Below are 23,439 nucleotides of genomic sequence, written 5' to 3'. Positions count from 1 at the left end.
AGACAAATTCGGAGACGCAACGTGGCAGGAAAGCGTACATACTTTGGACGTACCGTGCCGTAGCAACCAGACTCCCTTATTAAACCGGTGGCGATAGTCCTCCGTGGACACGAGATCTGGACAATACTTGTGGAGGACCAACGCACACTTGGAGTAAAAATGGTTCTCTACAACGATCCGACATACACAATAAGGCGTGATGTGCAGCGATCAAGGTGGATCTATCAGGTGGAAGACGATTTACGGACTCTCTGTAGACTGCGTGACTGGTAACGTACAGCAGTGGACGGAGACGACTGTTATGTACGCAGAGGCTATCGATTTTAAATCATGAACTTTTTTTTTCAACCATCTAATACGAGTTTAGTACTCTCAATTGCAGATACGTATTTCGACCTCACAGTTGAGGTCGAAATACGTATCTGCAAAGATAACAAAATGTAGGGGAATTAAATGGAGAGTACTAAACTCATCTTAGACGGTTGAATACATTCCACTAAAAAGAGCTTAAAATATTTTTTCTATTTTATTTTCAATACCTGCTCATAACTTGCCCCACGGCAGAGCATCAAGTTGCCTTAGATTAACCCAATTTTTTCTCATGATCTGATTTTTTTCAATGCCTGTTCGAGATCCTTACGGTTACATGTTACCAAACTCTTATCATTACTGTCAAACTGTTGGCTGGAATCAAAAGGCTCGTTATGTAATTGACACATCAGGAAACTGGAAAAGCCCATAGTGTTCTGATATTAATCGCTAGACAAATTTGCGTAAATTTAAAACACTAAGACTCTTTGAAATAAAATTATTGCTTATTATCTATACGGTAATGCAGCATAAAGACGTATAAAATGATAAAATGACAGTTTCTCGGCTGATATCAGAAAAGAGGCGCATAATGAGCATAACGACTTGATGGCTATATAGCGTATTTAGAAAATCGCACTAGCAATTAAATCTACTGGGGCTTGCTTGCTCCTGGATCACTTATGCAGCATCGGTTGCATTGTGATGTAAACAGCGGGCTTCGCTTAATGGGTGTTGTACTATGTACAACGGTGTGAGTCGGCTTGTCGACGACAAAATCAGTGAGAATGCCAAAAATACGACATTCTACGGTGGGCTGGTTAGATTAGGGTAGTGTGAATAGGGACATGGAAAACATGAATAAAAAGAACAGAAAAGTTACAATAGAAATTGTTTGCAATGAGTGGTGATACGAGTGGTGATTAATTTTTTCAGTGAAAGTGCCCACTATTCGTACAGAGCCCATAATACGCATATAAACCTTAATGGTATTCGCTTTTGGTTTTGTTTATCCTATAATATATTAATAAAAAGGATTTAGCTCTAAAAAGTAATAAAAAACATGTTTTCGAGGTTGTTGCCAAAATCGGGAAGAAAATGTTGCCAAAAACGGGTGTTGCCAAAATCGGGGGTAGACAAAAACGGGTGTTGCCAAAATCGGGATGGGACTGTAGTGGAATTCAAACATCGACCTGTTCACCATACAACAAGTTTTAAAATTTAGCCTCTGGATTGAGTTATTGATAAACTACTAAATGATCGAACGCAGATTATCAAATGATCGATGATATCCTTGTTGCCAACAATTGAAATTCCATTGAGTAATAAACGAGAAGTAGAACTGTTACTTCAATTGCCTTCAGTAATAAAGGAATAAAGATAAAACTCTTGACTATTCATCCTGCCCCTTTTATTTTATTGTTCATCAGCTATATAGCGTGCACGCTTAAAAACACGCCGTGTCACGTCATCCGTGCCATATCTCTGGATCTTATTGGTACTGTACTGCGCATGACCATAAATACATGTAAATTCGTATATGGTTCGTGTCTTCGATTGATGCTGTCAGATTTGAAAATCACATGTTCTTGCGTAGGAAACGAGCAAAATATAAACGACCAAGATTTTTTTTCCATGAATAATCGAAAAAGGCCAATAAAGAAATAAGGTAGAACACAATTATTAAATATAGAATTTTGAAAACCATTTCCATTATGAAATGGAATTCCAAGAAATTTTGATGACATGAGAAATATAAATTTGTATAAAATATGTGTACTAAACATCTGTAGAGTAATCTAGGTCAACCTATTCTCGTTGGCTCCATAATGCAGTTGTATCAACTAAATAGCCTTCGACAATCCACGTACCCAATACCGCATAATAGCATACTAGTTAATTTCCAGTACTATGAAACACATTTCTACAGAAGTTATCTTTATTCTCCAAGCCCCCCAATCACAGGATGCTGTATTGGTGAAGAAAGCTCTAACAACATTATCCGAGTTCATTGGTACCAATTACGGTGGAACGAAAACGAAAAAGTAGGTCTAGTGAAAGTCAGGACCAGGATCACTGCCAAAGCAGAAGCGTGCACTGCACACGATACATAGCAACGCCAGGCGACATAGTGCCATTAAGAATTCACGTCTCGTTTATGCCTTGCGGTTCAATAGTAACTAGGTACGTATGGTAACATCGAAAAGATCGAAAAGGGGTGATGTAAATTTGTTCGTATCTAACATTACATCACTCACCCAGCAGAAAACTGTGCGGAAACTATGCCAACTGTTTTAGGTTTATAGGAGTAAGGTAAATGGAAAGATTGAAGCATTTTCTTCGGCAAAAGTTTTTTATTATGATGTTGCAAGCTTATTGCTGATGGCAATTAACTTATAGCTCACTCTCAACTTCTACAGTGGTATGAATGCACTTGTATTATACATATACAAAAAAATCCTTGAGGACCAAAACGGATGATACAATAATCAACTCGAAAAATTGACCAGGAATATAATATGCTTTTTGATAAACTATTTTATGTCTCCTTGCAATTTTTTCGCGACAAAATCCGTTTTATGGAAAAAAAATATGGAGTTGTTTCGACAATGAATAGTGTCTTGAATATTATTTTCATTTAAATTTATCTATTACCGAAGATAATTGTAGGGCGCGGTAACCGAAGACTGTCAAGTTTTTTCATCGTAGATAGGGTAAATAGGGTTGTTAACAAATTTCAAAGGGTCTGTCAACTATCTGAAAAAACTAAATAATAATAAACTGTTTATTTGGGAGTCTTCTTCATTCATCGTTCGAATTATAGGAAAAAATAGATTCCAATCTTTTGCACTTCGCCTGGATACCAATGTGCCGGAGTGAATCTTTGCAAAAAGCAATCATCAAATTAACACCTACTAAGAAATCGCCACAGTTCGCAATACAATTATTCTTCGAAACTATCAATTAGTTCACATTAGGTTTTATTCAACACATTTACGTCTTTCCTAATACTTTCCACCAATGGAACTAATAAAACAGGGGTTAGGAACAAAAGCTCGATGGGACAAAAGGCCAAGAAACAAATGGTCAAAAGATATAATCTTATATGAATCGAAATAAATAATCGAAAAGAATGAAAAGTCTAAATGGATAAATGGTCGAAAGGACAAAACGTCCTTCTTCCTTCTTCCTTTTTCCTTCTTCACTTTTCTTGTTACTTCTTCTTTCTTCCTTCTGCCTTTTTCCGCCTTTCTTCTTCCTTCCTTCATCTTCATTCATCCTTCTTCCTTTTAACTTCTTCATTCTGACTTTTTCCGCCTTTCTTCTTTCTTATTTCTTCCTTCTTTCTTCTTCCTTTTTCCTTCTTCCTTCTTCCTTTTTCCTTCTTCCTTCTTCCTTCTTCCTTCTTCCTTTTTCTTGTTACTTCTTCCTTCTGCCTTTTTCCGCTTTTCTTCTTCCTTCTTTCTTCTTCATTCACCCTTCTTCCTTTTAACTTCTTCCTTCTTGCTTTTTCCGCCTTTCTTCTTCCTTTTTTCTTATTCCTTCTTTCTCCTTTCTCCTTTCTTCTTCTGTCTTGCTTTTTCCTTCATCCATATTCCTATTCCTCTTCCACTTCCTTCTTCCTTCTTATTCCATCGTTCTTCCTTCTTTCTTTCTTCTGTCTTTTTTGTCTTCCTTCTTCCTTTTTTCTTCTCCCTTCATCCTTCTTCCTTCTTTCTTCTTCCTCCTTCCTTCTTCCTTCTTTCTTCTTCTTTCTTCCTTCTTCCTTTTTCTTTCTTCTTTTTTCCTTCTTCCTTCTTCCTTCTTCCTTCTTCCTTCTTTCTTCTTACTTCTTCCTTCTACTTTCTTCTTTCTTCCTTCTTCCTTCTTCCTTCTTTCTTCTTCCTTCTTCCTTCTACTTTCTTCTTTCTTCCTTCTTCCTTCTTCCTTCTTCCTTCTTCCTTCTACCTTCTTCCTTCTTCCTTCTTCCTTCTTCCTTCTTCCTTCTTCCTTCTTCCTTCTTCCTTCTTCCTTCTTCCTTCTTCCTTCTTCCTTCTTCCTTCTTCCTTCTTTCTACGGCCTTCTTCGTTCTTCCTTCATCCTTCTTCTTCCTTCCTTCTTCCTTCTTCATTCTCCTTTCTTTCTTCTTTCTTCTTCTTTCTTCCTCCTTCCTTCATCTCTCTTCCTTTTTCCTTCTTCCTTCTTCCTTCCAGCCTTTTTCTGCCTTTCGTTCTTCCTTCTTATTTTTTCCTTCTTTGTTCTTTATTTTTCCTACTTAGTTCATCCGTCTTCCTTCTTCTTTCTTCCTTCTTCTCTCTTCCTTCTCCCTTATTCCTTCTTCCTACTTCCTTCTGCCTTCTTCCTTCTTCCTTCTTCGTTCTTCCTTCTTTCTTCTTCTCCCTTCCTTTTTCCTTTTTCCTTCTTCCTTCATCTATCATATATTCATCTTCTTTTCTATCCCTTTTTCCTTCTTTCCTTTTTTCCCTTTTCCCTTTAACCTTTTTCTTCCTCCCTTCTTTCTTCTTTCTGCTTCCTTCTTCCTTCTTCCTTTTTACCTCATGCTTCCTTCATTTCTTTTGCTTCACCTTCCTTCTTCCTTTTTCCTATTCCTTCTTCTTTCTTCCTTCTTCTTTCTTCCTTCTTCTTTCTTTGTTCTTCCTTTTTCTTCCTTTCTTCTTTCTTCTTCCTCCTCCCTTCATCCTTCTACTTTCTTCTTTCTTCTTTTTCCTTCTTCTTTTTCCTTCTTCTTAGCTTTTTCTTCCCTCTTCTTCTTTCTTTTTCCTTCTTCCTTTCTCCATTTTCTTTCCTTCTTCCTTTTTCCTTTTCCGTCTTTCTTCATCCTCTATTCTTCTTCCTTATTTCTTCTCGCTTCATCCTTCCTCTTTTTTCATTTTTTTCGTTTTATTTCTTTATTTTTCCTTCCTCTTTTTTTCCCTTTTCCTTCTTCTTTTTTATTTCTTCCTTCCTTCATCTTCTTTCTTTCGTCTTTCTTCTTGCTTCTTCCTTTTTCATTCGTCTTTCTTCCTTCTCCCTTTTCCCTTCTTTCGTCTTCGTTCTTCATTCTTTTTTCTGTCTTTTTTCGTCGTACTTCTCCATCTTCCTTTTTTCTTTTTCTTTCTTCCTTCTTCCTTTCGTTCTTTTTGCTTCCTTTTTCCTTCTTCGTTCTTCCTTCTTCCTTCTTACTTCTTAATTCTTCCTTCTTCCTTTTTCCTTCTTCCTTATCCCTTCATACTTCTTCCTTTTTCCTTCTTCTTTATCCCTTTCTTCTTCTTCCTTCTTCCTTATTCCTTCATTCTTTTTTCTTCTTCCTACCTCCTTCTTCTTTCTTTCTTCTTCCTTCTTCCTTCTTCCATCTTCCTATTTCTTCTTTTTTCTTCCTTCTTCCATCTCCATTAGACTGGCCCAGGAAACAAAAAGTTGTGTAATTCCACGGGGCATACCAACTGCCGTTTTTGCAATTCTGAGGTCAATCGAGCAATCAGAACCAATTTCCAGATCGAATGAGTGACGAAGGTGTATTTTCCTATACATTTTGGCTGAAATCCCCATACAAACTTCAAATCAAATGCGCCAGCTTATGCAACAAGCGATTGAGCTGAAATTTTCAGAGATTGATTTTCTCACCCAAAGACACAATTCTGGGGGTGGGTATGCGATAACACACTTTTTCCTAGCGAAACGAAACGAAACGAAATTTAAAATGTATGTGTTGATTCGGATCGAAACGAAACGAAATATAGATTTCTTTCGAGAATTCAAAACGATACGAAATCAAGGTTCATTTAATTCGAAATTTTTCGAAACGAAACGAAATTTTTTTTTCCCGCGGAATTTTTATTAAATTGGTTTTGTACGCAATTCTGATTTCACTTTTTCGAAGTCGAATAACTGTTTTGCGATCAAAAGAGTTATAATAACAGAAGAGGCAATCTGTGATAAATCGCCACATTCTCGCCGCATATACTATTATTGGCGATAAGGCAATACCCCAACATTTGTGCCGCTTTCAAAGGAATTCATCGTAGAGCGTGTGCTCCCGAATCTGATCAATTTTATATCAGATTCATTGGTTTTGGTGACACTGGTGACTGCCGAAAATGATACCAGCAGAGAGATTCGGAGACGCATAGTGGCTGGAAATCGTACGTACTTTGGACTCCGCAAGACACTCCGATCGAATAGAGTTCGCCGCCGTACCAAACTGACAATCTACAAAACGCTCATTAGACCAGTAGTCCTCTACGGACACGAGACCTGGACGATGCTCGTGGAGGACCAACGCGCACTCGGAGTTTTCGAAAGGAAAGTGCTGCGTACCATCTATGGTGGGGTGCAGATGGCGGACGGTACGTGGAGGAGGCGAATGAACCACGAGTTGCATCAGCTGTTGGGAGAACCATCCATCGTTCACACCGCGAAAATCGGACGACTGCGGTGGGCCGGGCACATAGCCAGAATGTTGGACAATAACCCGGTGAAAATGGTTCTCGACAACGATCCGACGGGCACAAGAAGGCGAGGTGCGCAGCGGGCAAGGTGGATCGATCAGGTGGAAGATGACTTGCGGACCCTTCGTAGACTGCGTGGTTGGCGACGTGTAGCCATGGACCGAGCCGAATTGAGAAGACTCTTATATACCGTACAGGCCACTTCGGCCTTAGTCTGAATAAATAATGATAAAATAATTATATCAGTAAGTATATAAAAATAAAGAAATTGTGAGATTTTTCATATACGGATTCAAATTTCGTTTAAAACCTTAGTCACTTAAGAATTAGCGTGGTTTTACAGTATTGACTTAGTCAAAATTAGAAAATGAATGTCTAGATTTTTTTTATTTAGTGGGATACTCTATACTATTATGTATCCTCATCTGCCAGGCTTATAAGCAGATAGAGAATTGATATTACTGGATCAACATTTGAAAAGGACGTATCAGCCAAAATTTATTCCTTCTTATTCTTTGTCTACATATATGGCATACATTTGCTCACTAGAAGAATCCTGTGCACCGTTCTAAAATGCACAAAGATATGTATTTCAGATTGAATTTCACAGACCCATAGTCCTATATACAATCAGCTCGACAAACTAAGCTATTGACTGTATGTCCTTGGCATATGAGAATAGCTGTTATGGTCAGTATGAGCTAAAAGCAATCATAAGTACCTAAAGAACTTTCAGAAATTTTAATGATGTTTCAACCCGTTCTGTGTTTTTTTTTGCAAATTCCATGCGAAGATCTCGAAATGCCCACAAATCTGCAATGTTTCTTACATATTGTGCAAATAGTCAAAGAAGAGCTTATTAGCTTGATTAATTATACTACACATCGTAGTTGCTAATCATGATTGGCCGAGAAAAAACAAATATGCTTAATGAGCTGTGCATAAAAATAATATTCTTGGGATACCAAAAAGTTATTTTTATTGTATACTAGCAGACCCGACGAACTTTGTTTCGCCTTAAATTGATTTATTCTCTGTTTAGTACTCGTGTTGTGTAGAAATTTCTGTTTCATTTGTATGAGAGCCCCCTTTACAAAGGAGGGATGGGTCTCGAAACATCTTAAGAACATTCCCTGGTCCCAAAAACCTCTGCATACAAATTTTCACGCCGATCGGTTCAGTAGTTTCGGAGTCTATAAGGTTCAGAACAGACAGAAATTCATTTTTATGTACACTGGATTCTGTTTTTACATGATTTACATTTTCTCAATTTTCCACTCATCCTAAACGTCGAACGTATATTAATTATTATGTGATTTTTCTTTGATTTATTCTGGATTTTTTGAAACATGTTGTGAAGAGTTTGGTGGCAAATTGAAGTCACACGATCAAAAATACGAGCGAAAAAAAATCGTGTAAAAACAAAATCCTGTGTATATTGAAGAAGAAGATAGAAGAAGAAGAAGAAGAAGAAGAAGAAGAAGAAGAAGAAGAAGAAGAAGAAGAAGAAGAAGAAGAAGATTGCTTCGGAGTTTCCAATTCATGGCCAATAACGATGCTGGTCACGTGCTTATAGTCAATTTAGAATTAGGAGAGGAAAATTAGTTTAATACTCATTGTTATAAGAGACCGAGCAATGCTCTGCATCTGCGTGAGCGTTACGGGAAAGGAATCATTGGTTAGTTGAGAAAGTAATTCATTTGGAACCTCGTGGTAAGCGACAAAATATTTGTTGTATTCGAAGTTATTTTGAAAACAAGAAGACGAAAACTGTGTGTGCGAGACTGAACAGCCCTGGATTAAAATCACCGTCGCTACTACAGCTGACCAGTCAAGCTGATGTGCAAAGGCAATTGCAGTTCTGTTGTCTGGATTTCGCCATCGTTTCGCGGTAAATCTTCCATCTGCATGGATCACAAGGCAGCAACACAAACCAATGGCTAGTTGATATCGAGAGCAGCAGATAGAGGGAAGAGAAAACTATTCTTTTCCCTGATGACCACCTGAACGTTCTTAGGAGAGTCTCTACACATGGCTGACCGTAGGCTAGATGATGATCGTTGTAACAGATGAGAGTACGCTCCGATCGCCGACGAGAGCAGATCATCCGGTTAAAATTTGCCCGTAGTTAAGTGAATGTGGTTCGTTAATAAATGTTAAATTGATTAGTGTTGGTTTTAATAAATGTCGTGTTTTGTATAATTAACCCGCGAGTGTTACTGGTGTTATTGAACGGAAACTCCCAGCCACTGGACTGCTCCCTGGAAAGAAGGGAAAAACGGTCCCAAATCATCTACCCACTGGTACGGGAGTAGGACGGGAAACAAGGTCCCCAAGGCAGTGTTGGCGAAGGTTCCGAAGGTTCGCGAAGGTTCCACTGCCAAAAAATCGAAGGAGGTAAGCCGGCTACCCAACATTTGGTCCTTCGAGCCGGATATCTGGGGACCAGTAAGAGGAAACCAACATCAAGTGATCACCATTGTGAGGAGGAATTTATTATCGCCATTCCAAATCGCCATCGGAGGAAGACACAATTGGTGTATCGCCATCGCGGAGGCTTTACAACACCTTCAAGATCGCCATCGCAACCGGTGCATAATAGTGCAATCATCATATTGAGGACTATTCAGGATAATTAGCGCCATCGTCTCTGGGGAGAGTGGATAAAACGAAGCCATTCGGGATCATTGCATGGTCGATGAGGATTTCGTGCATGCTGAGAATGTTGATCGGATAAAATCAACTTTATCATCGCTGGAGCACCGAATCAGCAGAAATATCTGCTTGTCCAGGTAATTTTCACAAGTTCGGTGTATGTCCAGCCGAAGCCTAGGCTTATATTATACTAACGCCAACATTTCGACGCATGCCCTATGTTTGTTGCATGGAACGGAGCTTCTGTGGAGGATTGAGGCCAGCATTCTGACGGACGGTCTAATAAATCTGGAGGCTCATTTAGCAAACCATTGTGGACCCACATTCCATTGAAGGACGATTGTACGCGTGATAGAAGAGGAGGCGGCCCTTTACTCCCTTCCCGGTGAGTGAATATTTTACGTATATGTCACTGCCGAGCTAGGCATTACAGAAATACACAATTTTAATGGAATTACCTGTATAACCTCTTCTTGTACAACGCAATCCCTGCATTGGAACTGCTTCGTTAGAGCAAGTCTGCTGCAATCCCAAATTGCATTCTCGACTGGTTGATTTATTGATTGGTGCAGCTGTTAGTCCTCCAGGTTAGTTGCACGGTATATGTCCTACCGAAGCAAGGCAATACGATTACTACATACTGGTTATTTCTCTTCGCCCTACAACCTGCGCGCACTTCGAGCAATTTCATTGACGTGGTTTGGATTTGTTTCGGCATAGTTGCATTGGTACTGCTGATGGTACCTCCAGCTTGATGTGACGTCACCGACTTCATTGGTTCGCTTCGGAATTAGACAAGAACAGCTACCTGTTCTTCCAGGTTAGTTAAAGCGAGCAGTATATGTTCGCCGAAGCAAGGATACTCGTGGAATACTACACCACCGTTCTCTTTACCGATTGTTCGACGTCACATCATCATGCCCATCACTCGGAAAGCATTATCGTCTCTGAAGCAGCTGAAGGTTCAGCTGGAAGAATTGCAATCCTCGTTTGACGACATCTGTGGCTTCATTCAGAAGTTCTCTGATGCAACCACTGCTACACAGGTAGACGTTCGATTAGCACGAATCGACGATTTGTGGGAGAGATTTAGCGAGAACTTGGTCGAGCTACGATCTCATGAAGAGTTTGAAGACGAAGAGAATCAATATGGGAAGTTGCGCAAGCAGATGAGTGATCGTTATTACGAAGCAAAAACGTTTTTGTTGGACAAAAGCAAAGCCCTTCATTATTTGAAGGGGTGCCTTCAGGGTGAGCCGAAAAGCCTAATCGATCCCCTGAAGATTACCAAGGCAAATTACCAGATAGCTTGGGAAACGCTGATGAAAAGATACAACAACAACAAGCTATTGAAGAAGAAGCAGGTGCAATCATTCTTCATGCTACCGACTTTGGGCAGAGAATCTGTTGTTGATCTGCGTTCTCTGGTAGAGGGTTTTGAGCGAATCGTCCAAACACTAGATCAAGTTGTGGAACCTGTCGATTACAAGGATCTTTTGTTGGTGAATTTCCTCACAATGCGATTGGACCCGTCTACTCGTCGAGCATGGGAGGAATGCTCAGCCTCCAAGGAAAAAGGACTCTGCTGGCAGACATCATCGAATTCCTACGCCAGCGAATCCAAGTTTGGAATCCCTTCCGCCTAGGCAGGCGGATTCCAAGATTACCCATCCACAACAAACAACGACAAAATCAGAAGTTTCAACAACCAAGGGCAGTTATAACTCGGTTGAAGCATCAATAGGAAGATGTGTGGCTTTCAATGTTCCGCATTTCAAAAACTTTATGTGGCGGCCAAGGATGCTATGTTAAAATCCTATGGGCTTGTTTCCGGTTGGGGCATCAGGCAAAATATTGCCTATCCAAAATCCGCTGCCGGATGTGTAGAAGACGTCACTACACCCTGGTTTGTTTTAAATCAGAGAAGGGCAATACTGCATCAGGCGCAAAGGTTGCCGGGGTAGCCATTTTTCAAACTCTAAGGAATCTTAGGGTTCATCAGGTTCCAATTCTATTCAAGTGGTGAATATGGCAGCAACAGACGTTTCGGTGAGCGGTGCGGAAGTTACTTCGCAAGTTTTGTTAGCGACAGCGGTGGTCGTTGTTGAGGATGACGTTGGCGTGAAGTACCATGCTCGTGCTCTTCTTGATTCGGGCTCAGAGAGCAACTTCGTTTCGGAACGCTTGGTACAAAGGATGAAGGTGAACAGAAAGAAGATCGACGTTTCAGTCCTGGGCATAGGGCAAGGGGCTACCAAGGTCAAACACATGGTTCAAGCAGTCATTCGCTCGCGAGTCTCGGACTTCTCGCGAGACATGAGGTTTCTGGTATTACCCAAGGTGACCGCAAATCTACCCACAACCTCAATCAATACGGAGCGGTGGGTTCTACCAAAAGGGATTGAGCTGTCGAAGGAAGTCGACATTGTGTGGCTTTATTTGAATACTTCGAGTCAGGACAAAGGATCACAATCGGTAAATATTTACCAAGCCTTACGGACTCAGTGTATGACTGGGTAGTTTGTGGTGGGTGCTCAGTTCCTAGCGAACCCCTCCAAATCAACTGCCACTTCTCAACATCCAAGGATCTGGAGGAGTTGATGGCGCGATTCTGGTCCTGCGAGGAGGTGGAATTTTTCGGATACCTGTTCGCTAGAGGAGAAGAAGTGTGAAGAAATTTTCCAGCGGGAGTTCAGAGAAGTCCAGAGGGTCGTTACATTGTTCCACTACCTAAAAACGAGGACGTTCTTCCAACCCTGGGCGAGTCTAAGGATATCGCATTCCGACGTCTTCTTGGTACAGAAAGAAGACTGGCAAGGGACGTTCATTTGCGGGAGCAATACATTTCCTTCATGGACGACTACCTGAAATTGGGACACATGCGCAAGGTTGAGGAAGCTACAGAGGACAAGGTTAAAAGATGTTTTCTACCGCATCATCCGGTGGTCAAGGAGGCCAGTAGTACCACCAAGGTCAGGGTGGTCTTCGATGCTTCATGCAAAACGTCTTCTGGGGTGTCCTTAAATGATGTACTTCTGGTAGGGCCAGTTGTACAGGATGATTTGAGGTCAATAATTCTACGCAGCCGAACAAAGCAGGTGCTCCTCGTGTCGGACGTGGAGAAGATGTTTTGGCAGATCCTCGCTTGGCCAACGGATCGGCCACTCCAATCCATACTATTCCGGTTTGCCCCGGAGGAGGAAGTTGCAGTGTACGAACTTAACACCGTTACGTACGGAACAAAACCCGCACCCTATCTAGCCACCCGAACCCTTCAACAGTTGGCTGCTGACGAAGCCGATCGTTTCCCGCTCGCAGCAAGAGCAATTCGAGAGGATGTTTATATGGACGACGTCATCACCGGTGTGGATGAGGTGAAACTAGCCGTCAGTACTAGGAATCAATTGACTGAGATAATACAATGCGGAGGGTTTAAGCTCTAAAAGTGGGCTTGTAATGTCCCAGAAGTTCTTGATGGTGTATCATAGGAAAACCTGGCAATACGAGATCCCAAGGGGATTATTTTGGATCCCTAGCAATCCGTCAAAGCATTAGGACTAACGTAGATAGCCCATACCGACACTCTTCGATTCCAGTTTGCTGTCCCACCGATTGAACCAGGAGTTCCCTTTTGACGAAACATTAAATACTTTCCCAGATCGCAACATTATTCGATCCACTTGGCTTGACGACTTCGTTAGCCAAGATTTTCATGCAGCAACTCTGGACGTTGGTAGACGGAGAAGGTAATCGGTTAGATTGGGATCAGCCTGTACCTTCAATGGTGGGTGAGAATTGGAAACAGTTTCATGCAGGACTCCCTTTCTTGAATGAAATTCGTGTCGATCGGTGTGTAATCTTGCCCAGAGCAGTTTTGGTGGAGTTACACTGTTTCTCGGATGCTTCATGCAAGGCGTATGGCGGCTGCGTTTACTTACGTAGTCAAGATTCAAGTGGAACGACTATGGTACGGCTATTGTCATCTCGATCTAAAGTGGCTCCACTACGCTGCCAATCTATTCCTCGCTTAGAGCTCTGTGGTGCCGTTCTGTTGTCGCAGCTATACGAAAAAGTGAAAGAATCAACTAGATTGACGGTCCAAACCTTTTTCTGGACGGATTCAACTTGCGTGTTGCGTTGGATAGAATCACCACCAACAACATGGACCACGTTCGTTGCCAACAGAGTGGCAAAAATCCAAACGCTTACGGAGGGTTGGAATTGGCGACACGTTCCTGGTACGGACAACCCAGCAGACCTGATATCACGTGGAGTGCTGCCCGAAGACATCGTTCACAATTGTGGCCTGGAGGCATCGAGTCAGATAGGGAAGCAGGAGAAGAAGAGAGGCGCCGCACAGTTGTGGCATGTGCTGTTTCACCAACGGCAGACTTCAACGAAATGTATATAGGAAAATTTGGATCGTATTCAGATTTAGTACGTCGTACAGCTTACTGGCTTCGTCTCATGAAGCTTTTACGAGTTCCCGCAGCAGATCGATCTGCTACCGGGTTCCTAACTACTATTGAGCTGCAGAATGCCGAGAATGTAATACTCCGGAACGTACAGCTGGAAGTTTTCGCCGAAGAAAGAAGGGTATGGTTGCGAGGAGAGTTTGTGTCAAGAAAATCACCGCTAAGATGGTTTCATCCGTTCATTTGCAAGGATGGACTCATCAGAGTTGGAGGGCGACTGCAAAATTCGGAAGAATCAGTATATACCAAACATCCTGTTGCTCTACCGGCACGGCACCAGTTGACTCGGTTGATTCTGCGCCATTTTCACGAACGCCTATTGCATGCAGGCCCACAACTACTGTTAGGAACAGTCAGATTGCGATTCTGGCCACTTGGTGGAAGAAATGTAGGTAGTTCATCAATGTATAAAATGTTTCCGCACGAAACCAACTACCATGCAGCAGTTTATGGGAGAATTACCGTCACCTCGCGTCTCTGTTTCGCGTCCCTTTTTGAAAACTGGAGTAGACTACTTTGGCCCAGTCTACATTCGACCAGCACCTAGACGAGCAGCCGTGAAGGCCTATGTTTCGGTCTTCGTGTGCTTCTGCACCAAGGCCGTTCACCTGGAGCTGGTTTCTGATCTCTCCACGGACCGATTCTTACAGGCCTTGCAACGGTTCATTTCAAGGAGAGGCAGGTGTTCGGATATCTATTCGGACAATGGTACGAACTTTGTCGGTGCACGGAACAAGCTAGGAGAACTCTACAGATTGCTGAGGGATCATACCCATCGTGAAAAGGTTACGAGTGAATTGGCTAAAGATGGCATCCAATGGCATTTTAATCCGCCCAGCGCGCCACATTTCGGTGGACTTTGGGAGGCTGCAGTCCGGTCGACCAAGAACCATCTCATTAAGGTGATTGGCGAAACACCGGTCTCAGCCGAAGATTTCTCCACGCTTTTGACACAGGTCGAGGCATGTCTAAACTCCCGCCCTTTTGACACCGATGTCCGATGATCCAAACGATTTGGAACCTTTGACTCCGGCTCACTTCTTAGTTGGATCATCGTTGCATGCTCTCCCCAATCCTGAGCTCACGTCCATCCCAGCGAATCGGCTGAACTATTATAATTTGATGCAGCAAAAACTTCAACTATTCTGGATGAGATGGCGTAGAGAATATTTGAGTCAACTGCAAGGAAGAGCGAAGAGGTGGAAACCAGCAGTTCGAGTTGATGTAGGCAAGCTTGTAGTTGTGAAGGACGATAATTTACCTCCGATGAGATGGAAGTTGGCAAGAATCATCGCATTACATCCCGGCGAAGATAATATCGTGAGAGTCGTGACACTGAAAACTTCTTCGGGGGAACTAAAACGTCCGGTTGAAAAAATTTGTTTGCTTCCATTACCAATTAGCCGCGAAGAAGAAGATGAACCATTGCTGTAATCACCTACTCCTATACCTTTCCAATTCCCATCCCGTCGAAGAGGTTTTCTATTTATTTTCAGAAATTTGGCAATATTCTGGGTGGGTGAGGATGTGCGAGACTGAACAGCCCTGGATTAAAATCACCGTCGCTACTACAGCTGACCAGTCAAGCTGATGTGCAAAGGCAATTGCAGTTTTGTTGTCTGGATTTCGCTATCGTTTCGCGGTAAATCTTCCATCTGCATGGATCACAAGGCAGCAACACAAACCGATGGCTGGCTGATATCGAGAGCAGCAGATAGAAGGGAAGAGCAAACTATTCTTTTCCCTGATGACCACCCGAACGTTCGTAGGAGAGTCTCTACACATGGCTGACCATAGGCTAGAGGATGACCGTTGAAGCAGATGAGAGTCAGTACGCTCCGATCGCCGACGGGAATATATCACCCGGTTAAAATTTGTCCGTAGTTAAGTTAATGTAGTTCTTTAATAAATGTTAAATTGATTAGTGTTGGTTTTAATAAATGTCGTGTTTTGTATAATTAACCCGCAGAGTGTTACTGGTGATATTCAACGGAAACTCCCAACCACTGGACTGTTCCCTGGAAAGAAGGGAAAACGCTCCCAAATCATCTACCCACTGGTACGGGAGTAGGACGGGAAACAAGGTCCCCAAGGCAGTGTTGGAGTCGGCGAAGGTTCCACTGCCAAAAAATCGAAGGAGGTAAGCCGGCTACCCAACACTGTGTTTCAAATCAATCCAACGCAAGATCAATGTGCTTTGTTTAATAATCTTCGATAAACACGATCGATTCCGCACTAAATAATTTTGAGCTCTTCGATGCAGACATTAGTTTTATCACTTCGCGTTTTCCCACACTAGCTGGCGTGATTAGCATCAACGCGATCGATTGCACACTGGTTAAACAAATGTCTGCTACGCGAGGTAGTTTTTTTTTTCACTTCGCGTTCTCCTGGACTAGCTGCCATCTCATGACCAGCAACAACACGATCGATTCCGCATTCATTATGCAAATGCAAACAAATATCACAAAATTTAAATTTGAATCATGGAAACACTGAAGACGTTTTATAGAAGAAAACTACATACGTCTTTGTCGACTAAGAATGGAATTATGTAGTAAGCGTTAATAGAAAAATTTGTATAACCAAAAGTTTTGAAAACAACTTTACGATTTTGTTTAGCGGCGCAGCCAAAATTTTTGATAATATAAAGTATGGTTTAAGTTTAAATTTTTTTCGAAATTTCACGGAATTCCGTTAAATTTCGTTAGAAGCTGGTTTTTTCTAGCGAAATTTTTGTAATTTTACGAAACGAAACGAAATCAAGAAATCAGGGGTGACATTGCGCATCTCGAATCGAATCACTCGATTCGTAAGTTTTTGGATTCGTTTCGAAAAAATTGCGGCATTATCTATTTCGTTCGACTTCATTCAGTCGCAGTACAAGATTTCGAATGGTGCTGTACTAGTTCAATCGAGTATGTTCTGTCAAACGAAATGTAAACAGAGAGAATAAGAGATAGCTGTCTCCGTGTTTAGTATGCCGCCCGCTGGAGATACAACCTTCAGCGCATGGCGAATGTGAGTAAACAGAGAGAATAAGAGTAATTTCATCTGCGTGTAGCATGTTGCCTGTTGGAAAGGCATCCTTCAGGGCATGAATTGGCAGTTAATTTATAAACAAGCAAATTGGGCGAAATAACTTTATAAAGCAATATTATTTATTGAGCAGTTGCAACCGATTAAAACATTATGCCGATACGACATGTTTTGTTAATTGAGATATTGTTACGACCCAAATTATAAGTTTTATGTTTATTCGAGTGTATGCCACAGATCCAAATTTGAGCTAAATAATTTAAAACTAATGAAGGATTCGATAATAAATTACTTTGATGTTTCCATGTATTTTAGTTAAATGCATTTGGGTCACCTCATGCGCGTTTTTTTTTATTTTCCTCATCTATTTTCACGTAGATTTTGGAATATACACGTTTTTATGCAGATTTTCCTCATAGATTTTTCACACGATTTATCGAAATAAAAAAATACGTGAAAACTTCAAAAAACCGATTTAATTGAAGTCGTTTTTATGCGGATTTCGAGATAATTAGAGATTGCATATTATCTGGAAACTATAAAAGTAGGTATACTAATGACATTCTTATCCTCAAGAGACAATAATAAAACATTTATTCTCTTCCCGTAGATAAATAATAACAAATATAATTTAAATCTTTCAGCAAGAAATAACTCTCGAACAGCATTCGAAAGCTTTAAAGATGGCGAGTGTTTTTCATTCGACTTGAGTCGTTTTTCAGTGTGCTAACGAGTTTCCATAATGCCAAACATCTCGTTATTCTTGTACCTCCTCGATTATACTCGAACGATGAGTCGTTTTCGAGATCGAATCGAAACCCGTAATGCCAAACATGTTTGACTCGATAGAATTACGTTCGAATCGAGATGCACAATGCCTCCCCAGATTTCGCCATGCTCAAATTCCGCGAAATTCCGCGGAATTTTGTTTCGAACCACCTGAAACAAAATTTTTCGAAATACCGCATATGCTTACTGGGGAGTGCCCCGTGGAATTACACAACATTTTTTTCTCCCCATACTAATCTGGGCCAGTCTAATCTCCATTCATCCGTCTTCTTTTTCCTTCTTTCTTCTTTCTGTTTCTTTCTTCCTTTCTCCATCTTCCTTCTTCCTTCCTTCTTCTTTTCTCCATCTTCCTTCATTCTTCATTTTTCCTTCTTCCTTTTTCCGTCTTTCTTCTTCCTTTATTCATCTTTCTTCTGCCTTCTTCCTTTTTCCTTCTCGCTTCATTCTTCTTCTTTTTTTTCATTTTTTCTTCTTGTTTCTTTATTTTTCCTTCCTTCATCTTCTTTCTTTCGTCTTTCTTCTTCCTTCATCTTCTTTCTTTCGTCTTTCTTCTTCCTTCTTCCTTTTTCCTCTTCCTTTTTCCTTCTTCCTTTTTCTTTCTTCCTTTTTCCTTTTCCTTCTTTCGTCTTCGTTCTTCATTCTTTTTTCTGTCTTTTTTCGTCGTCCTTCTCCATCTTCCTTCTTTCTTTTTCCTTCTTCCTTTTTTTTCCTTCTGACTTTTTCGCCTTTTTTCTTTTGTCTTCATTCATCCTTCTTCATTCTTACTTCTTCATTTTTCCGCCTTTCATTCTTTTTGCTTCCTTTTTCCTTCTCCGTTCTTCCTTATTCCTTCTTCCTTCTTAGTTCTTCCTTCTTCCTTCTTTCTTTTTGCTTCTTCTTTATCCCTTCTCCCTTCTTCCTTATTCCTTCTTCCTTCTTTTTTCTTCCTATTCCTTCTTCTTTCTTCCTTCTTCCTTCTCTCTTCATCCTTCTTCTTTCTTCCTTCTTTTTTTCCTTCTTCCTTCTTTATGTTTCCTTCTTCCTTTCTCCATCTTCCTTCCTTCTGCCTTTCTCCATCTTCCTTCCTTTTTCCTTTCTTCATCTTCCTTCCTTCTTCATTTTTCCTTCTTCATTTTTCCTTCTTTCTTCTTTCTTCTTCCTTTATCCTTCTTTTTCTGCCTTCTTCCTAAAAACCTTCTCGCTTCATTCTTCTTCTTTTTTTCTTCTTCTTCTTTCTTCCTTCTTCCTCCTTTTTTTCTTCCATTTTCCTTCTTCTTTCTCCCTTCTTCCTTCCACCATCTTCTTTCTTTCGTATTTCTTCTTGCTTCTTCCTTCTTCGTTCTTTCTTCTTCCTTCGTCCATCTTTCTTCTTCCTTTTTCCTTCTTTAGTCTTCGTTCTTCATTCTTTCTTCTTTCTTTTTTCGTCATCATGGAGACTACTTACTTCTTTCTTCTTCCTACTTCTTTCTTCCTCCTTTTTTCTTTCTTTTTTCTTCTTCCTGTTCCCTTTTTTCTTCTTCCTTCTTCTTCTTTCTTCATCCTCCTGCCCTCTTTCTATCTTACTTTTTCATTCACCCTTCTCCTTCTTTTTCTTCTTCTTCCTTCATCCTTCTTTTACCTTTTGTCCCTTTCAATATTTTTTATCGATTTTGTCCCTTTCGTCTTTCGACGTCTTGCCTTTTCGATCATTGGTCCTTTCGCCGTTTGTCACGTCGCACAGAAGGACCAATCTTCAAAAAGACGGTCAAAAACCATTTTTTCAAAATGATCCAAATTGATAACTTGAGTCATGGGTTGTTAGTAGAATACTTGACGATGATGTAAACATAGTTTTGAGTCATTTTATTCGGGTGGATCTTACCTTTATAGTCAATACAAGTTGAGCATGTTGTCGATTTTTAATTCTGTTAAATCTTGTAACATTTATCTTACTGCTTCATTATGTTGGCCACAACGTATACATGACCCAAACCTATTATATTTGGCACCATCACAAAGTGTAGTCCAAAAACTAATAAAGCCACGCATATACGTTCGTAGATTATGTTTGATCGCGCAGAAAGTACTCGGTCTTTATTATGTATAAAATTATTATTGTATTATATTCTTGCTGTATTCATTGTGAAATTCAAAAAGGTACCCATCGGTACCCATCAATGAAATTCACACTGTAGTTTCATTTTTTAGCCAGGAATCCAATCCTGCAGAAATTAGGTTCCGCCACCCTCCGCTCGCTCAGTTATTTCGGTTTTACTGACAGTGGTCGTTTCTGGTCTTGCCAATCAATTTTGATAAAAAGCAACGCACAATATGTTTTCTTCTCCTTCTATTTCTCATTTGCCCCAATAAAATGGTGCGACATCAGCTGAAAATTGTCTAGGGGTCGTACACTTATTACGTAAGCGTTATTTTTGGGGTTTCAACATCCCTCCCTTCATGTAAGATTTCTTGCATACAAATGATTTTTTTATTTATAGGTAAAACGACAGATCCCTTTCCCCCCTAAGGGCTTACGTAATATGTATACGCCCCCCTAGTACCATTTGCTCTTGTCTCACGCATACTTTAATTAAGGAAATCCTACGTGATCATGAGTTTTTACAGGCACTTGCGCTTTGAGATTTTGAAAATATTGTTAAAGGAAGTAGGACAAACTATCAAGTCATGTCATGTTTAGTCGCAATGCAGTGAGAGTATTTTATTTGACCCCTACATCTAATTTTCCATACTTACTCTGTTAAAAGATCATGAGTTTTTCACATGAACCGTAATATCAAGAAACGATTTGCGTCTCTACAGCTTTACTTTGTTTAGGGACGAAACAAAATCCATTCTATATGTTTACAATTCCTAATAATGGAATACATTTTTCATTGACATTTGCAGTGAGGCGGCAGAAATTGGTAATTAAAGGTAGCAGTTAATGCCTGTGAAAATTCTCATAGAAATAGAACTCTAAACTGGCGCCAGCCATTGATATTTGATGAGGCACCACTTGGTGCAAGCACGTTGTCTTTGAGAACGTTAGCGTGCTTGCGGCGACTGGTGCCCCACCTCTTGTTCCGGTAGTGGATCTCTAGCTTACGGGTCGGTGATGCCGAGAAGATGAACCATCCATTCAATGAAATATCATAATATGTGGCCTGCTAGACCATTTTATTCACTTCTAACATTTTTGACCGTCTTTTTTGGAATTGGTCCCACTGTGCGTCGGCCTTTTGTCTTTTAACCTTGGCTCTAGGACAGTTCGTCAAATGACGTTTCGTCGAATGACATTTAATCGAATGGACATTTGGTCGAAAGAACATTTAGTCGATTGGAAATTCAGTCTTATGTTGAAAGCGATTTTCAGTCGGTAATAGTTTATTTCAGAAAATGGGTAATACGTCAATAGATTTTTGGTTGAATTTCAATAAATAATCCACAAGATACATGAACGAATTGCGATCAGAGAAATGCAATGGACGTGATGGAATTCAGACGTAAGGTCCATTCAACCAAATGTCATTCGACTAATTGACGTTCACCGAAATGTCTTTCGACGAAAATGTATAGATTCTTCGACCTTTTGTCCTTTCAACCTTTTTTTACAGACGGCTATTTTAAACAGACGCTATTCTTCAGAGTTTACTCAACGATAAAATAGTATCAGGTGCAACTTAAATATGCGAAAAGAATGAACTTCTAATAATTAAAAGTAGGAAAAAATCAGTGATAAAATATTTCCAGCTGAAACAAAACGAAAGCCTTTCTTTAGCCATGCGGTGAGATGCACAGCTACAAAGCAAGACCATGCTGAAGACGGCTGGGTTCGATTCCCGGTATGGTCTAGGAAATTTTCGGGTTCGAAATTTTCTCGATTTCCCTGGGCCTAAAAGTATCAACGTGTTATCAAATTTGCGGTTGCGGAGATGATGGCGTGTCCGTAATAACTAGAAGCAGCTTGGAAGATTATATCGATCCTAGTTTTTTGCTGCATATAGCTGTTTTGGACCTCAATACCGCTAGATGAATTGTTCTAGATTTATTCCTTTTCATCCAAATAATAATAAATTATCATCTGTGAAATGGAAATATCCACTTGAAAACGTGATCAAGTCATTCTGTTTTGAAATTTTATTGTAGCAAAGGGTAAACTTTCTCTTTTGTAGTGACATAATTAATTTCTCATTAAAAATACTAAACGCTTTGAGACAAATTGGGTTGCCCTGGATAATATGAAGTACAGTGAGCAAATAGCTGAATGAGATACTTTCGGGCAGAGTGCTGACTGTGACTACTGACAGATTGCTCTCAACCTTTCAAGCACCCCGATGATGAATGGGTGTCGACGGTATATTCATTTTCTCATTTCTCCTCGAGGAAAACAGCAAGTGATGGTAAAATTATCTTTATAAAATTTTCGCCCCTTTTCTGTGGTGAGAAACTGCTCCCTTGAGATACAGAAACGGCTTTTATTTATGACCACCCTTAGCCAAAAATTGTAAAAGCGAAAGAAAAGTTTCACGAATTAATCGCTTCGAGCGTTGAAACGTAATATGTGCGAAATTTCCACAGCATGAAAAGCGACGGAACAGTTACCAACTTTTGTCCCACATAATGAAACACTTCCGTTGGGTGTCGTGTGTTAATAACATTATTCCGCAGGATTTCATCCATTTGACATGAACCAACCTTATGGCCCGACAAATCGACCGCCATCGAAGGTTAATGGTTATGCCCTAGAAAGTGAAACCCAAACAAATTCTACGTGCAAACATTATTGTGAGATCCTAGCTATAGGAATGGCCCAGAGTGAAACGCACATCGCACATCATAATTACATCGTTAAGTTGTACTGCACTGGTGCTTTAATATTCCGAAACCAAACAAGCAAGACGTAGAAAAGCGATAATATGACGCTAAATCTAGTGTTTTCTGTTACTGTTGGACTATCCACTTTGCGTTCGTTTATCCTTCAGATCACCATCAATAACTCTTTTTACGGGGTAATGTCCGACATTATGGCTACGTGCCCGGCCCACAGCAGTCATCCAGCTTTGGTGGTATAAACGATGAATTTAATTCAGTTCATGTTTCTTTCGCCTCATCACATCTTCTTATAATATATTTCGTCTTCATCTGCATCTTTCCAAAGTTATGTGTTAACATATACAAAAACTTTGTCACAAAAATACATTTTCCGATTATATCCGTTTTAAAAACCCTATTATATCCACTTTGCGGTGATGATGCCTTTCTCGTTCGTTTAAAAGGGTCGAGAATCTCATATGAAAATGGAGAAAGGGAAGAAGCAGAAAGAGAACGTAAAAATGATGTCGGTGTATCCATTGAGACTAACCCCGCGAGTTACCAAACAGATGGAGCCACCTGGCGTGAAAATGCAATGCTACGAACAGACCCGGTCTATGTAGAAAATGTTGCGAAGAAGGATACGTTGCTAGGGACGGAGCAAGCGAGATGCCTGAGTAAGTTCTCTTTTCAAGAAGTGGTATATAGACAACTCATGCGAAAGTTTCGTAACGGTAATGAAGGTACCGATGGCAGGGGGTTTATCATCGACAACATGTTCTGCAGACTGTCGCTGGTGAGGCACATGGAGTGGAGAGTAGGTGAAGACTATAATTATAGCGATCAACAGGCAATTCGGTATAGTGTAAGCACATGAACGACGACGGTACGACAAGCGATAAGGACTAGTAGGAGAAGACGGAAGACGAAGGACTCCAATAAGGAAAGTTTATCACAGCAATTCGAGCAGGTAG

General features: G+C 40.6%; 2 protein-coding genes across 2 annotated transcripts; both read left to right on the top strand.

The window, feature by feature from the left end:
* The first annotated feature begins 12,244 nt into the window (after nt 1-12,244).
* LOC134203357 (uncharacterized) lies at nt 12,245-12,835 on the top strand. Its single transcript, XM_062678229.1, has one exon. It carries the CDS (start codon nt 12,245-12,247, stop codon nt 12,833-12,835), a length of 591 nt encoding a protein of 196 aa, XP_062534213.1.
* A 1,469-nt stretch (nt 12,836-14,304) lies between these two features.
* Nucleotides 14,305-14,871, top strand: LOC134203358 (uncharacterized). The gene has a single exon (XM_062678230.1). It carries the CDS (start codon nt 14,305-14,307, stop codon nt 14,869-14,871), a length of 567 nt encoding a protein of 188 aa, XP_062534214.1.
* The last annotated feature ends 8,568 nt before the right edge of the window (nt 14,872-23,439 follow it).

This window comes from Armigeres subalbatus, unplaced genomic scaffold (genome assembly GCF_024139115.2).
Source record: "Armigeres subalbatus isolate Guangzhou_Male unplaced genomic scaffold, GZ_Asu_2 Contig1814, whole genome shotgun sequence".
Classification (NCBI taxonomy): Eukaryota; Metazoa; Arthropoda; class Insecta; order Diptera; family Culicidae; genus Armigeres; species Armigeres subalbatus.
Note: the sequence above shows the minus strand (reverse complement) of the source record. Positions and strands in the feature narration are given on the sequence as shown.